This window comes from Triticum dicoccoides, chromosome 4B (assembly GCF_002162155.2).
Source record: "Triticum dicoccoides isolate Atlit2015 ecotype Zavitan chromosome 4B, WEW_v2.0, whole genome shotgun sequence".
Taxonomy (NCBI): domain Eukaryota; kingdom Viridiplantae; phylum Streptophyta; class Magnoliopsida; order Poales; family Poaceae; genus Triticum; species Triticum dicoccoides.
The window spans coordinates 532,851,643-532,866,883 of NC_041387.1; the positions used below are offsets into that span (position 1 = coordinate 532,851,643).

Here is a 15,241-nt window from a genome sequence, read left to right on the forward strand (position 1 = left end):
CTCACAGCGAACATCAAACTGAAGTGTTTCTTTGCTGCCTAAGGGAGTAAATTCTACCCTACTCTTGATTGGCTCATGTAGCGGGATTCTCACACGCACACGCAGATACTTCTCTACAATCATATTGTTTTGGTGTGAGACAGCTATCACTTCACCAATTTCTTCATAGGAACAGAATCAATTTCGTTTGTGATACCGCGTTTTTGTTAGGTTTGTCAGCCCAAGCAATTTCCTACTGTGATATTTTTTGCTGATGCTTCGCTGGGTTCGGTTAGATTCCAGTACCTTACTGATCCTTCATTTTGTTCTAACCCAAACCTGCTAATCTGCAATTCTTAGCTCAGGATACCACGTCCAGAACCAAGGGTAAACCGTGTCCAACCTGGTACTGGTACTGATCTAAAATCACGCCGTCGCAGTGGCCAAAGCAACTTAAGGTCCAAACACATTAGGCCTCATTATAACTACTAGGAGTGAGTTAACGGCATAAAACCTCACAGCAGCACCAAAGGTCTCACAGGTTTCATGGCAAAGCCTACATGCTAAACAACAAGATCCCCCTAAAAGCAGACCTGACATTATAACATCCCTACAGACTTGTAAAAAACATTAGTTCTTGCTTCTATGCAACATTCATTCTTAAAGAAGAAGAGGCAGCAGCTAAAACCCCAGCACCACTCTTTTGATGAGATGCAGGGAGGGCTAGGCAGCCGACGGCTTGGTGCTCCTGGAGGGGGTCCTCTTGGGATGGTCCTGGCTCCGCAAGATGGCGCTGTCCGACGAGTCCGAGCTGCTTCGCTCCCCGGTCAGCGCTTTGCTCGACAGCATCTTCCCGAGGACCTTCTTCGGCGTCGCGCCGCCCTTGGCCTTGCCGTTGGTGGTGCTCTTGCTGCTGCCGTGGCTCTTCTCGGCGCTGTGGCATTTCTCTAGCTTCGTGGTCTTTGATGAAAGGCTCAGGTCTTCCACCGCTATGACTCCATCCCACTCGTCTTCAGTGTTTGTTGTGGCGCCTGACCTTGAGCTCTCGTAGGAGCCGATGCAGATGCTGTCAGCTCGGACGGTCGCCGCCGCGGATGCCCTTGTCTGCTCGTGGTATAGCACCTGAACCACGGTCCTCAGAGGGAGGCGCTCGTTCTGGACGGCGTGAGCGCATGCTTCTGGCGACAACTTCTTGCAGTCCATGAGGCAGCAAAGCTTCTTCTTGTCGCTCTTGCTTAGGCTTGGGTGCTCCTGCTCAAAATTTCATAGAAGAAAATGTAAAGCATTTATCAAACAAATATAGAACCATAACTTCATAAGGAATAAGAAATCTATATGCATCTATATATATAGATATTGGTTGCGATGAAAGAAATGAATGCAAAAGAATTTCATAAACCAAAACAAAAACAGCAACAATTCAAATACATTAGGAATATATTTGCAAGAACGCACAAGAAAGTGATTTAGTATGCAATGTACATGCAGATGATGAGTTGTAAGAGTACCTTCATATACATGTCGATGGCGCGATATATCCCATCATGGACAGGCCTTGAATTGCCTGAAATTGCCTCAGCAAGATTGATGAACTTCAAAACAGGGGTATTGGGGTCCTTTGCAACCTCGGTGAGATAACCATCAACAACTTTTGCTACTGTGATCATAGATGCACTAGGTGCTTGCACGTGACCGTTCACCTCAGCATTATGTTTCTGAGCATTTTTGCAATCTTGCCTCACATACTCTTCGACGATACTAAGGATCATGTCAATGTCATAACCAGTTGTCTCCCCATCGACTGTAGGAATAAGAAGATCTGACACGGATGCTTCATCCAGCTGCCGTCCAATTCTCTTCACCAGCTCTTTCCTGCACATCTCTCCACATTTAAGCAGATTGGTTGCCCTCAGTAGCTTTAGCAGGAAGCTGCATGAGACTGAGCCTTTCTCTGATGGTAGCAAGCATGTGATGGTAACTAGCATCGCTCGGACCTTTCCATCACCATGGATCATTGAAACCTTGCTTAATGAGGGGAGCTTCTTGTATGTGTAGGCTTTGATTGCTTCACCAACAGCATCCTTGGGCACCATACCCATTGTTTTGATAGCTGATATGACTTGCTTGTAGGAATCAATGTCAAGATCTGTGAGATCCTCGACCCACCAATCCTTTGGCACAGACGGCTGCTTCTTGACCCCATTCCATTGCATATCAAGGTCATTCTCAGTTGAGAGCTTCTTGCGATTGTACGTATATGACCATTCAACCTTGGAGGTGTCAACAGAGGCTTTTGAAGCAATGGAATCAATGCAGTGGCTAACCAGCTTAAGATCCTCTGACCATGGTAAATGAGCCTTTGTTGTCCCAAGGACAATAATAGAATCTTTCCAACTCCTGAATATGCTTGAGCTGAGGAAGACATCAATCTTGTAGATCAGATTACCCTTGTCGACAGTTTCATTCATCTCCAAGTACTCTGCAGCGCAGCGGGCAGCAACGACATTGTACGCATTGAGTGTGACAACCATGCCATAGGAGAACTTGGCACATATCTCAAAAGCCTTTGGGCCACCAGGAATGTCATGGATGTGGATATCAATATTTTCATCACCAGTTGTTGGGATCAACTTTTGAAAGCGAGCACACTTGGATAGAAGTGGAAACTGCATGGATGGGTGATGTAAAAATCAGGAAAATATAACTCCACATTCCGTTAGAAATATAATACTAGTACATTTGGTAAAAAAGAAAAACATATAATAATGTCATCTCTGCAATGGAACAATGAATTGTGTGAACTCCATACCATAAACTAATAGACTAACTTGAGTGAAACCACGAGAGCTAATAATATGTGATAAAAGGAACACGTTACAAGGGTTTTCGGCATGGAGATAGGAGAATAAGTTGGTAACCAAAAGCAAAAAAAAAAAGGACATGAGGCCATGTACTTCTGAAGCACGACTAATTTTTACTAACATGGATCTTATGAAAGCAGTGTACAGCAAAAAGTAAATGAAGAGGACTGAATTGTTTACCTTGTGAAGGTAAAACTTTGTGTTCCCTAGACGAACAGTGATATCGCTCACCAATTCAGTTTCCACAATTCTGCAAAAACAAACAAGTCTCATAAGAGAAATAAAAAAAGAACAAGCAACTGCGATCATTTTATATCTCTTTTATTGGGTAGTCATTTGATATCTTGGAAGGACAAGACAGTATTTTATTCAAATATGTATCCAAATGGATACAGGATTTGCTATGAGTGGATAACAGATTTGTCTATTTAGCATGAAACCATTTAAAAGAGATGGGGAATGCATAAAATGAAAAATCATGAATATCACACGAGAAATAACCTCGTACATTAGAATCTAAAAAATAAAGAAAAAAATAGCTCAAAAGCAGTATCCAATTAAATATTTTGTAAAAAAGAAATGAACTTACATGTAGTACAGTACAAACTAATGTTTAGCATTTCAAATATAACTGGAAAGTTGGTCAGAAACTTCAAATGAAGCACCATTTTAAAATCACTTCCAAGTTCTCAACTCTGAATCCTTTTATTTATTTTTTTATCTTTTTTTGCGAAACGGTATGGATTGTATTAATCAAGGATGATCATTACAATCCAACTCTGAATCCCTTTAAGCACTTGGATATCCAAGAGTACGGTTATCTTTAGGGGACTTTTTCAATCATACAGCTATACCATTAGTTCTTTAGAAAGACCCGACAAATCACGGTCATCCCGCTCTAACCAAGGCTGAAGTAGACGACATTAAACTTGGAGCAGTTAACATCATACAAAAGGCTCCCCGGAAAAAGGAAATCATACTAAAGGTACTTGTGTGGATCCCAGGAACAAAATATGCACATATCCTGGATAAGATAGGGTATATTACCCATAAGACATTTGACAATGAGAGGATACAAAAGAAAGTGGTAGTCCCACAGTTTGAACTTTGACCCTTAAGGATCTGAGAAGTTGGGGAAATATAATACTCGCATACAGAACACAATAAGAGACTGTAGTTGTTTATGCTGGTTTGTCCGTTATTAGCATTTTATTATGATCCGGTCCCTCTATATCAGAACTTTCAGAGATGCAGAAATGAAGAGAACTGACACAAAAACCGGTTCCTGTTGGGATCATGGATTAATAATACCTAAAACCAATAAGCAGTGAAATGGTTGTGTGCTGATCCAAAGATAGCGAGCAAACAGAAACGATGCACAAGGACAAGGTAAAATGAACATGCAAGTTGAATGGATCACTCACCGGACTTCGCTCCCATCGTCTTGAAAGGTGTCCGGATTCGATCCGAGCTTCATGAACTTCATCTTGTAAGAAACAGAGGTTCAAAGCACGAACAAGCCAACAATGCGCTCACACACAGAGCAGACCAGACCACCACCGCAGGAGGAGGAGGAGGAGGAAGAAGAAGTAGACTTGTGTGCTAACCCATCATACTACTTGTCCACGGGCGGAAGGAACAGCAACGGCTCCAGACCAGAGGGCAAAGAAACAGCAAGTACAAGGAACAGAAGCAACTTGGCTAGGCCGGTGGGGCGGGGAGGGGGGCGGCGGGAGGGAGATGGAATATGGCAACGTGCCCGGCCCGGCGCTCGTACAACGGAAACAATAGCAGCAGCAGCAGGATCGGTCCTTGAGGGAGGCACACTCCACCCCACCCCGGCCTACTTATGCGGGGTGGTGCTGCGGCGAGGAGCACAAGCGCCTCAGGGGGAGTAAACAATGGCGGGGAGGGACGGACACCCACAAAGCACAAAGCTGACACAGCCCCACCTCCTCCTCCCCTGCCGCTATTTCTTAATCCGCCTGTCCTTCTTGATCTTGGTGGATGAGATCTTCCGCAATAAATTTCCTTTCCCTCGCTACAGCACCGGTAAACCTTGAAAGAAAGAAAGAATCACGCAGTATCTTGTGTCCAACGCGCCTAGCATAAACAACGCGTCCACATTCCTCCTCCCAGACCCTACAAATCTCTGCAGAAACAACGGGAAAAACAGAGTTAGCCGAGATTTTTTTTAAAGGCGTCGGAGCAGGGGTCGATCGACACCGCGCATCTTTTTCTAACGCAAGTGGGGAGGCAACGGAGAGACCGGACCGGCGACCACTTGCTCGCTCCGGTCTGCGCTCGTGCTTGCGCTTGCGGGGAGGAATCTTGTAACAAGATCTCGCAGCCTTGTGCCGGGACGAAGAGAGATACTCCTGCTAATTATATATACTACGGAGTACGCAACAAGAGGGAGGGGGATAACGGAATTTGGTTGATTAAAAACCCATTGAGCCCACAGGATTTGCAGCCGCAATGTGACGGCCACGAGGGAGCATGTGGAGGGAGGGAGGCGTCGAGATTTATAGCGAGCCACGGGGATGGCAACAAAACAAAACAGGGGTAGTACCCAACCCAACAAAGAGCGCAAGAACAAACGGAAAGCGGGCAGATTAGGGCCAGCCATGACCGGAGAAAGAGGAACAGTGCGACGGGCGGAGGCAGACCCACCTCCCCCGAGAAAAAGACGGGCTACGCCCCCACCCCAGCAGCGGACGGAGCCAGCCCCAAGAACTGCTCACCGCCAACAACAAGTGCTCTGCCCTGCCCTGGGAGAGGAGTGCAGCCAAGATGCGGCCACGCGACGCAAGTGCGCGCGCGCATGTGCCCTGTCTCCCTGTCGACCCGGCTGGGAGGAGTGTCTCCCTCCGATGCCCGCGTGCGTGCCGTGTGCGTGCGTGCTTGTGTTGGGAGCGGGAGAAAGGCGTGGCGATTAACCTCGGGCGAGAGGGTGGTGGCCTTGCTAGCTAGCTTGCTTGCAGGTGTCCTCCTCCCTCCAATGGCCGCCGTGAACTGCACTGCACCCACACCCCGAGGAGCGAGCGAGGACGACGCGGCCCGGCGTGCCTCCTCAAGTACCCACAGCAGAGAGACGGCACTACCACCACCCCTCTCTCTTTTCTTTCGCAATGCACTGTGAAACGGAGTGATATGCAACAGGGAAAGTGAAAGCGAGGAGATCGGAGGGGGGAGGAAGAGGCTCACCGCAAGCGTCCAAGGAGCGAGCGGCAAGGGAGGGGGCAGCGGGTGCTCGGACGGAAGGCCTTTGAGGGAGCCGGGCTGCCGGGATCGATCGGTCGCTTTTGGGTTTTGTTGGGTTTTCTTTGCCGCCGCGCCCACAGCCTCGCTCGCTCAGGCTCAGCTCACTGTGCGCGCGTCCTGCTTCTGCTTTGCTTTCGACAGGAGAGGAGGGGGGAATGGAATAGAAAGCTCTCTCCCGCCCGCGGTCCTGCTCCTGCCGCAGGGTGGTGCTGCTGCTGGTGGCCGTGCCGTGCTGCCTCGCCCCGGCGCCTTTTGCTCAACGCTGCATTTTTTTTTTTGGCAAACGGTATATACCTACGTATTTATGGTACAGTATGGGTCTATACGTCTTTACAGCGTAGCCTGGAGGAGTAGTAAATAGAGTGAAGTGCATCATAGGTCCTCGAACTATTTTAGAGGTGTCACGTAGGTCCTCAAACTATGAAAATCATTATCCAGGTCCTCAAAGTGCAATATAAGTGTCATCCTGGTCCTCAAACTATTTCAAATGTGTCATGTAGATCCTTGAACTATTTCGGAGGTGTCACATATGTACCCACTTATTACACTTCAAGAATTTTAAAGGACGTAGATGACACTTTTCATAGTTTAAGGACCTACATGACACCTTCAAAATAGTTCGAGGACCTAGAATGCACTTCACTCTAGTAAATAATACCCCATGCCAACGTGTGCTGGGTTCGTGGTTCGTGGATGGCAGGTATGGTTTCCTCCTTCGGCGTCTTAGTCGTGGTGGGGTGCCAGATCTGAAGTTCGATGGCGTGTCCGGGGTGTTGCTCCGGTCTGATTCTTTCAACGACAATGGCTTCACTTTTGGTGAGCCACCTTGGAGGTCCGCAAAGCTGCATATCAGCGATGGAGCCGCGTCGAACTCGGGTGAGGAGGTGATCCGTCATTCTTTTCTTCGGTGGCTTCTGTGGTGGTGCCGGAGGCAGGTGACGGGCGTTAGTGTCAAGCTCAGAGATGTTCTGCTATCTTTTCAGTTTTGTCATGTCGGTTCTTACGTGACTTGTACTTTGTTCTTTATGATATGAATGAGACATGTATAACATGCAAAAAAAAAATACCCCATGCCAAAGTATTAAAGCCTTCCTAAATGATATGTGTGCCATTGATTTTACCTGCTGGATTACTCCTCCTGTTATTATGGTGTCTTTTAAATAGGTATATAAGCCATTAATGGGCTAGAAAAGGCTGGTAGTATATACTACACTTTGCAAACAAGGTAGTAATTGCGTCCATTGTTAAACAATGTTGTCTCATGTAACGTGACATATAGAGATTACATGAGTAGTTTGAGAGTAGTTGAATCTGTTAAGATAGATTGTGCCGGCAGGTTGCTGCATTCATGGCTTATCTCCTGTAACCGGTTATATATGTGTAGTCTGAAATGCATGCACGGGCAACTAGAAGGAAACTATATATGTGTAATCTCTACTATTGAAGAGGAAGTAGTGGGTTAAGCACTTGTTATGCAATGTGTTAGTACAGTGGAATAACGTGTACATTTTAACTCAGAAGAAACATAAACTTTTAAACCGTCTAGAGGCTTGAGATAAGGCGATCCATTATCGCCTTATTTGCTTTTGTATGTACTAAAGGATTGATTGCTTTGCTGAATAAAGCTGAGGAAGAAGGGAAGCTTGAGGGAGTGAAGGTGTGTGGGGAAGCATCGGCCATCACTAATCTATTGTTTGCAGATGATTCATTAATCTTGATGAAGGCCAAGAATGGGGATGTTGGGTGTCTGAAAGAAATCCTTGCATCATATTGTGCCGCTTCGGGACAGAAGGTTAGCGTGGAAAAGTCAAGTGTGTTTTTTAGCCCTAATACTAGAGTTGAGATGAAGAAACAAATTTGCAGTAGTTTGAATATAATGACCGAGGCACTATCGGATACTTATCTAGGCTCACCATCCACTATGAGATTAGATAGGACACATTGTTTCTAGTTTTTGGTGGATCGAGTTATGAAAAAGAATTATGCAAAGTCGGTTTTCGAAATTTTAGAACAGATTTGTAAAGGAATTACAGACATGATGTCACATTATTGATGGGGTGACGGTGACAATCACAGGAGAATGCACTGGTTTACGTGGTGAAAGTTGTGTGTGCCAAAGAAAGAAGGTGGAATGGGATTTTGAGATTTGTTTTAACCTAGCCCTGCGTGCGAAACAGGCTTTGGATACTCATTGTTTTTTTTTGGCAAACAGTACATACGTATTTATGGTACATTATGGGTCTTTACGAACATCTTGCCTGCGTAGCCTAAGGAGGAGTAAATAGTAGCCCATGCCAAAGTATTAAAGCCTTCCTAAATAATATGTGTACCATTGATTTTGATGGTCGTCTCATATCTACTGGATTACTCCTGCTGTTATGCTGTCTTTTAAATAGGTTTTTTTAATAGGTATAAAATGAAAGCCATCAATGGGCTAGAAAAGGCTGGTATATACACTTTGCAAACAAGGAAGTAATTGCATCCATGTCTAAAATGTAGGGGTAAATGGGAAGAAAAAATATCTATCTAATATGGAAATAAATACTTAACACGTTTGACATGGTAAATATGATATCCTCACATTTTACGACGGTCACCGTGCTAGCTAAGTATAATAGTGAAATTAATTATAGTTTTTGAATCAAAGAACATAATATATACGAACTTCCATAATCCGTTTAATGAGACACACAACATCATGTTCCCGATGGCCGGAAGCCAAAGCCAGACCGTCAGGAAGGGCTCAGGCTCCAAATTTGGCCAGAATTAAAAGCCTGGAAGCCTAAAACAATTTTGAATTGTGGTTTTATTCAATATGTTGCTACAGTATATATTTTATATGCCCTGAAAATGATTAAATAAGATTATTTAATAGAAAATGCACTTTTAGTTGTTTCAGGCCGAGTCGTCGAATGGACTCAGGTTTTGGGGGTCAGGCTTTTTAAAGACCAACCCAAGGAAAGCCCGGGTCTACTGGTGTGAGTTCGAATTTGAACTACGAAATAAAATATTAACTAATCTGTTAGCATTTTGAACTAGTGTATCTTCACTGAAACCTTAATAGGTATAAAAGCCTTTAATGGGCTAGATATGGCAAATATGGACTTTGCAACACAAGGATGTAATTGTATGTGTGTCTAACCCAGGGCTAAATGGGGGAGAAAATATATTCGTGTAAGATAAAAATAAGGGTATTTTTTTTAAAAAAAAAGAGCCCAAAGCTTCAAGTTTGTGACATGATTTACACTATTTAACTTTTTTTCCTTTTTTAATTGACTCAACTTGACCAAGCTGCTACCACTTTCACCTGTTTTAACATTTCTTTTCATTCTAATTGGTTGGCCTAATATTTCAGTGATGATTTGGCTCGCACATAGGTCCATGTAAACATTGTGACGAATTAATAAAAAACTTCATGAGGTTGTCTAAAAAAAGGTTATCTTTCGTTCAAGAAAACAAATTGTATAGACTTTTATGCTACTCCCTCCCTTGTTTTTATATGTAAAATGTAGGTTTTTGGGGAACTGGCTCAACCTTCTATGGGGTGGCCTATCACATATATATATATATATATATATATATATATATATATATATATATATATATATATATATATATATAATGGTGTCATACAAGTCCTATACCAATATGGTATGGATTACACAATAAGGCTACAATACGAAGTCTAATACCCTCCCTCAATCTCAACTCACTCCTGAAGCATCTAGGAGGTTGAGATTGCGCCTACAGACCTTAAACATGGGAGAAGGTAGAGGCTTGGTGAAGATGTCTACAAGTTGATCTTTTGAAGAGATAAACCTGACTTGTAGTATCTTCTGTGTGACACGTTTCCTCACAAAATGATAGTCAATCTCAATGTGTTTAGTCCGTGCATGGAACATCGGGTTTGATGACAGAAACGTAGCACCGATGTTGTCACACCAGAGGACCGACGGATGTGGCTGAGTAACTCCTAGCTCTCGAAGTAGGGACTCAATCCATATAGGTTCGGCAGTCGCATTGGCAACTGACTTGTACTCAGCCTCTGTGCTGCTGCGGGAAATAGTGGCTTGCTTGTGTGCACTCCAGGTGATCAGATTAGGCCCCAAGAACACTGCATGTCCCCCCGTAGATCGCCTGTCATCTGGACACCCAGCCCAATCAGCATCTGAGAATGCAGAAAGAACTCCAGAGGAACTGGGGCGCAAATGAAGACCAAAGGAGACAGTGAGACGCACATAGCGCAATATGTGCTTCACACCAGACCAGTGCATGTTAGTAGGTGCATGAAGATATTGGCACACCCTGTTAACCGCAAAGGAGAGATCAGGACGTGTGATCATCAGATACCGCAGGCCACCAACAATACTCCTGTACTCAGTAGCATCCTCAAGAGATAGAAGAGTACCATCAGCAGTTGAAAGTTTGTCAGTGGAGTACATGGGCGTAGGCGATGTCTTGCACTTGAGCATACCAGCACGGCGTAGAAGATCAATAGAGTACTTCTTCTGGGTGAGAGCCAAGCTGCCACGAGACTGATGAGCGACTTCAATACCCAGGAAGAAATGAAGTTGTCCCAAATCTTTAACTACTAAATCACGACCAAGCGCAGTCACAAGAGCATCAGCAGGCGTCGGAGAGGAGCTAACAAGGACAATACCATCCACGTACACAAGGAGGTACATGGTCACACTCGGTCGCTGAAACAAGAACAATGAAGTATCAGCCGTCGAAGGAATGAATCCATGAGTGTGTAAAGCTGAAGCCAGGCGAGCATGCCAGGCTCGAGGCACTTGTTTCAGTCCATAGAGAGCCTTCGTCAGACGACAGAGGTGATAAGGTTGAGTGTGATCAACAAATCCAGCTGGCTGCCTCATGTAAACCTCCTCTTCAAGCAATCCATGTAGAAAAGCATTCTGCACGTCAAGCTGGCGAAGAGACCATCCACGAGAAACTGCCAGAGATAGAAGAAGTCGAATAGTGGTAGGCTTGACAACGGGGATGAATGTATCCTCATAGTCCAGTCCCTGACGTTGTTTAAAACCCTTAGCCACAAGACGCGCTTTGTAGCGCTCAATGGAACCATCTGCATGTTTCTTCACCTTGAAAACCCACTTCGAATCAATGATGTTGACATGAGACGGAGGTGGAACAAGTGTTCAGGTCTTATTATGCATAAGAGCATGATATTCTTGTTCCTTAGCAGCCCTCCAGTGTGGGATACTCATAGCGACTTGATAACTGCGTGGTTTGGCAGTTGGATCATCCACAGCATGAGCCAGACAAGCAGCAAGGTATGTGACCGTGCCGTCGGTGTGCTCCTTCGGACGAACGATGCCGTTGCGACTGCGTGTGTGTGGACACTGCGGAGCAACGACCACCAGAGCAGGCGGGGCGTCCAGAATAGGCGAGGCGTCCGAAGCACGCGAGGCGTTTGGAGCAGACGAGGCCGGTCCAGCGAACTCCGGTGAAGAGGGACCGGGTGATGGCTGGCCGGGAGACGGCGAACTGCGTGACGTGGGCCCAGGCGGCGTGTGAGTCACTGCAGGCCCAGGAGAAGTGGGCGGTAGCGACGCCCGCGCAGATGGAGGGGGTGATGATGGAGGGGAGGCCAGGCGAGGAAGCGGCGACGTAGGCCGCTCCGTCACGGGCTCCGACCCAGCCATAGTAGCCGACGCAGGCTCCGGCTCAGTAGTAGATGGGGCTCCCGAGGCGGGGTCGAGGGCGGGAGGCGGTGCATGCACAGGCACCGGCCGATCGACGTGCGCCATGGGAGACGTAGTAGGTCCGTCAAGGAGAAGTTTCATGCAAGCTCCACGTCTAGTTCCTGCACCATGATTAGGTAACAACACAGGCGAATATGCAACATCTTCAAATTGGCCAGGCATAAGAGGAGATGAATGCATAGATGGTGTTGTGGTGGATGACTGAGGCATGGCAGAAAAAGGGAAGACATTCTCATCGAAAACAACATCCCGAGATATGTAGACTCGATTAGTTGGGACATGGAGACACTTGTAGCCTTTATGGAGAGAACTATACCCCAAGAACACACACTTTTTGGAGCAAAACTCAAGTTTGTGATCATTATAAGGACGAAGATGAGGCCAGCAAGCACACCTGAATACCTTGAAAAAGGTGTAGTCAGGAGTTTCATCCAAGAGAAGCTCAATAGGAGTTTTCATATTAAGAACACGCGTAGGTAATCTGTTAATGAGAAAACACACAATGGCAAAAGCATCACTCCAAAAGCGAAAATGTACAGAAGCATGAGCAAGAAGTGTGAGGCCGGTTTCAACTATATGGCGATGTTTGCGCTCAACAACGCCATTCTGCTGATGTCTATGTGGGCATGACAAACGATGGGAGATCCCAAGCTTATTAAAGAAAGTGTTGAGGTTGCGATATTCACCCCCCCCCCAATCTGACTGAACATGGATAATTTTATGCTTGAGTAGACGTTCAACATGCTATTGAAACTGAATGAATATATCAAACACATCAGGTTTGCGCTTAAGAAGATAAAGCCATGTGAAACGACTATAGGCATCAAGTAGTTGTGACCACTAACAGATATTTGTGCTGGACCCCACACATCAGAAAACACAATTTCAAGAGGACTCTTTACTTCTCTAGTAGATGAAACAAAAGGTAGTTGATGACTTTTGCCTTGTTGACAGGCATCACACACGAAAATCTCTTTATTGCTAGACTCTAATGGCAGCTCATGGCGGTGGAGTATGTGGCGAACGATGGGTGTGGCCGGATGACCAAAGCGAGAGTGCCACTGGGAAGGTGACACACGAACACCGTTGAAGACGCACGGGGCGGATGGACCTTCCAAAATGGTACAAGCCTTGGCTCAAGCGGCCACTAAGCAGAACGTCCCGGGTTGCTCGGTCCTTAACAAAAAGATTAAAAGGCTGGAATTCACATAGTACATGATTATCAGGGGTGAGCTTAGGGATAGATAAAAGACTACGAGTCACCGAGGGAACCCGCAAAACATTACAAAGATGGAGCTGCCTAGAGGGATGACTAGTTAAAAGAGATGCTTGGCCAATGTGAGAGATGGGCATACATACACCATTGGCGGTGTGAACCTGATCATGCCCGTAGTAGGGCTGGTAGGTGGAGAGTTCGTTGAGCTCGTTCATCATGTGATCAGTGGCGCCGGTGTCCATGTACCAGGCTGGATCAATAGGATAGGACGGCATGTAACCCTGGTCGACACGCGAGTCCTTGCCCTTGGCGGCGATGTGGGCAGCCGGGGCGGTGGCGATGTGGGCAGCTGGGGCGGCGGCAGGAGGACCAAAGTCTGCCATCGCAAATTGGAGTTCGTTGCCCTTTCCGTCGTTGTTGATGCCAAGGAAGCTCCTTTGAAAGCGGCGATGACACTTGGAGGCGACATGGCGTTCACGACCACACAGCTGGCATACCACCCGACTGTTAGGGCCCCCACCCAAGGTCGATGCAGGGGGCGGGGCGGGCTTGCCAGATGACGGGGCAGGGAAACGCTGGTCGCGAGAAGCCTAGAAGGCCGCCGGCTGGGATGTGATGGGGGCGGAGGAGCGACGAGCCTCGACGCGCTGCTCGGTGAAGAGAAGTCGTGAGTAGAGATTGTGCGGGGGCATCGCTGGCTTGGCGTTGTGAACAGCCTCGGCGAGATTGTCATAGTCGGCGTCGAGGCCTTTGATGACAAAGCCAGCAAACTCCTCGTCGCTGAGCGGCCAATTGATAGAGGTGAGTGTGTCCGCCAGGACCTTCATCTTGTTGAAGTAGGTCGTGGCGGAGGATTCCAGCTTCTTAATGTCGGCGAGCTCGCTGCGAAGAGCCATCGAGCGGGAGGTAGAGACCTGGGCAAAGGCGTTCTCGAGAGTCGTCCAGACGTCCATGGAGGTGGCGGCGAAGAGACAGAGACCGGCGACCCCGTAGTCGAGGGAGCCCTGGATGGCAGAGAGGATCGTCTGGTCCTGCTGCACCCACATACGGTGTTCCGAGTTAATGGTCGGGCCGTGTACGGTAGGGATGACCTGCGGAGGACACGGTAGCAAACCGTCTACAAACCCTAGGAGAGACCAGCTGCGGAGCAGCGGTAGGACCTTGGCACGCTAGAATAGGTAGTTGTCCGACATGAGTCTGATGGCGATCAAGTTGTCGGAGTGGAACGGCCCAGCGGGCGTGATGACGCCAGCGGAAGGGGTGGCGGTAAGCGGAGCCGCGGCAGGAACCACAGCCGCGACCGATGCCGCGGATGGCGGCGCGGGAAAGATCGGGATCACGACCACGGGTGGCTCCGCGGGCAGCGCCTCTCCCAGGTCGCCGGGATGATGGCGAGTGTCGAGGAGGATCCAGAGGGGGCCATCACGGGTGGCGGCAGCGCGACTGGTGCTGAGGCCGTCGTGGGCGGTGACAGCGAGATCGGCGCTGAAAACATGGAGCCGACGACGGTGGTGCCGAAGAATTGAGGCACCGACAGAGCCAGGGGCGAGGTGGGAGGTTCCCTACTAGGAAAAGGCTTATACATAGAAGTTTACCAGTAGCGTGTGTTCCGGACCCCACACTACTGATAATTACCAATAGCATCTGTTATAAAATGCGCCACTGGTACAACATAGCAGCAGCGTGGGTTTCTTGAGGGCATGCTACTTATAAGTTTGCCACAGCACCCCACCCAACCAAAAAATATTAGCAGCGTTTGTAGTCTAACCAGCGCTACTGTTAAGAAAATAGTTGTAGCGCCTGTGCACCTAGACGCGCTACTGCTATTTCTTCTATGGGTAAACTTGTACCAGTAGCGTGGTTTTTGTACAAGCGCTATAGCTAGTTTTACTTACCAGTAGATATTTTGGCTCGCACTCATAACAATAGCGTGCTTTAGCGCCCCGCGCCACTGCTATGGTCTCCAGCCACCTACCACCTTTCCCCTCCTTCCTCCCCTTTCTTCTTCCTCCCCCCTTCCTTTCTCCCTCTTTCCTTGCACCTTGCTTGTTCCAATGCTCCCCCTCCATTAGAGCCCTCCCTTCTTCTCTTCTTTGCCCTTCCACCACCACCCTCTTCTTTCCCCCTCCACCACACCCCTCCATTCCCATCCCCCTCTTCTTTGCCTTCCACCACCCCCCTCTTCTTTGCCCCTC

General features: G+C 47.3%; 1 protein-coding gene across 5 annotated transcripts; it reads right to left on the reverse strand.

Moving 5' to 3' along the window:
- Nucleotides 1-474: 474 nt before the first annotated feature.
- LOC119291304 (BTB/POZ domain-containing protein NPY4-like) lies at nucleotides 475-6,229 on the reverse strand. 5 transcript variants are annotated; one of them, XM_037570039.1, is made up of 5 exons: nucleotides 6,048-6,229; nucleotides 4,265-4,992; nucleotides 3,021-3,090; nucleotides 1,488-2,645; nucleotides 475-1,230 (listed from the first exon to the last, which is right to left on the reverse strand). In XM_037570039.1, exons 2-5 carry the CDS (start codon nucleotides 4,324-4,326, stop codon nucleotides 703-705), a joined length of 1,818 nt encoding a protein of 605 aa, XP_037425936.1. In that variant the 5' UTR covers nucleotides 4,327-4,992; nucleotides 6,048-6,229; the 3' UTR covers nucleotides 475-702. The 5 variants fall into 5 exon arrangements, with proteins under 5 accessions (XP_037425936.1, XP_037425937.1, XP_037425940.1 ...); XM_037570040.1 differs by lacking the exon at nucleotides 6,048-6,229 and adding an exon at nucleotides 5,781-6,009; XM_037570043.1 differs by lacking the exon at nucleotides 6,048-6,229 and adding an exon at nucleotides 5,514-5,701.
- Nucleotides 6,230-15,241: the final 9,012 nt, after the last annotated feature.

What these genes read in the sequence shown, in the direction of transcription:
- LOC119291304 (XM_037570039.1), bottom strand. Translation starts at nt 4,326, where the DNA reads ATGAAGTTCATGAAGCTCGGATCGAATCCGGACACCTTTCAAGACGAT. An exon ending in GACGATGGGAGCGAAGTCCG is followed by an intron (nt 3,091 to 4,264) that starts GTGAGTGATCCA and finishes TTGTTTTTGCAG; the next exon opens with AATTGTGGAAACTGAATTGG. An exon ending in CAAAGTTTTACCTTCACAAG is followed by an intron (nt 2,646 to 3,020) that starts GTAAACAATTCA and finishes CCATCCATGCAG; the next exon opens with TTTCCACTTCTATCCAAGTG.